General features: G+C 48.0%; 1 protein-coding gene across 1 annotated transcript; it reads left to right on the forward strand.

Annotated features, from left to right (window-relative positions):
• Positions 1-268: 268 nt before the first annotated feature.
• LOC121964131 (rho guanine nucleotide exchange factor TIAM2-like) lies at positions 269-1547 on the forward strand (the record flags this gene model as incomplete). The annotated part of the gene is made up of 3 exons (XM_042514351.1): positions 269-457; positions 973-1041; positions 1379-1547. Coding segments are annotated over 3 exons (427 nt in total), but the record flags the coding sequence as incomplete, so codon positions are not given.
• Positions 1548-1668: the final 121 nt, after the last annotated feature.

A 1668-nucleotide genomic window follows, 5' to 3' on the forward strand; every position in this document is an offset into this window, starting at 1 on the left:
GTCTCTGTCCTGCTGTCTCTCTGTCCGCGTCTCTGTCCTCCTGTCTCTCTGTCCGCATCTCTGTCTTCCTGTCTCTCTGTCCGCGTCTCTGTCCTCGTGTGTGTGTGTGTGTGTGTGTGTGTGTTTGTTTGTGTGTGTAGGTGTGTGTGTGTGTGTGTGTGTGTGTTTGTTTGTGCATGTGTGTGTTTGTCTGTGTGTGTGTGTGTCCGTGTGTCAGCGGGTCATTACAGTCTCTTTATGTGAGGACGGTGTCTGATTTTGTCCTCAGAACGTGGAGCGGGTTCACGCTCTTTACCAAACCTTCCCAGAAGGCCGAGCGGCGGAGGCAGACGTCCCCAGGAACCCGTACGGCCGAGAGGCGGCGCGGCGGCCCCCCGGCCCCGCCCACCTGAGCGTGTGTCAGCGTCTGGTTAAAGTGGTGGAGGAGCTGGTGGACACGGAGAAGTCGTACGTGAAGGTCAGCGAGACGCCGCAGAGCTCGTCCTCGTCTCTGCGCTGAGTTATTCTCCAGATTCACGTTTTCGACCGTTTTTCTGGAAAACATTTTTTCAGTTTTTCAGGAATAGAACGAAGCTGTTTTTGTTTTGTGCTCTTCGAAAGTTTGAGAGAAATCGGCGGGGGGTCATATGTTCTCAAGGAAACCTTTTTGCTTTTTGTTCTTTAAAATATTTGGTGATTTTTAGAGTTTACAGAAACATTTTTTTTGGAGGGAGGAACAACTGAAAGAAAACAAGTGGGTTTGTTTCGTATTTTAATCATTTTTTGGGCAATTCAAGAAAACATTTTGGCTTTTTTTCTCTAAAAAGTTTTTTGTGTGTTGAGTTGAAAAAAGGTCAGAAAAAGTAAATATTTGCATTTGGTTTGTATTTTAGTTCGTTCGTTCGTTCGTTTAACCTTTTATTGTGTTAAGTGGTGTCGTTGCAGTAATCAGTGTTTCTTATTTAACTGATGTTTCTCTGTGGTCCCCCTCAGGACCTGGTCTGTCTGTTTGACGTCTACCTGACTCCACTGCAGAGGGAGACCTTCCTCAGTAAAGACGAGGTACACACACACACACACACACACACACACACACACACACACACAGACGCAGAGACACACACAGAGACACACACACACACACACACACACAGAGACACACACACTGAGACACACACACTGAGACAAACACACACACACACACACAGACACACATACACACAGTGCTTCAGATGGAGATCCAGGTTCATATGGAGGTTCAGGTTCAGGTTCATATGGAGGTTCAGGTTCAGGTTCATATGGAGGTTCAGGTTCAGGTTCAGATGGAGGTTCAGGTTCAGATGGAGGTTCAGGTTCAGATGGAGGTTCAGGTTCATGTGTCATTGGTGTCTGTCCTCAGATGGAAGTTCAGGTTCAGATGGAGGTTCAGGTTCAGATGGAGGTCCAGGTTCAGGTTCAGATGGAGTTTCAGGTTCAGGTTCAGATGGAGGTCCAGGTTCAGGTGTCTTTGGCGTCTGTCCTCAGATGGAGGTTCAGGTTCAGGTTCAGATGGAGGTTCAGGTTCAGATGTAGGTCCAGGTTCAGATGGAGGTCCAGGTTCAGGTTCAGATGGAGTTTCAGGTTCAGGTTCAGATGGAGGTCCAGGTTCAGGTGTCTTTGGCGTCTGTCCTCAGATGGAGGTTCAGGTTC

The sequence above is a fragment of the Plectropomus leopardus genome, unplaced genomic scaffold (genome assembly GCF_008729295.1).
Source record: "Plectropomus leopardus isolate mb unplaced genomic scaffold, YSFRI_Pleo_2.0 unplaced_scaffold1416, whole genome shotgun sequence".
NCBI lineage: Eukaryota > Metazoa > Chordata > Actinopteri > Perciformes > Serranidae > Plectropomus > Plectropomus leopardus.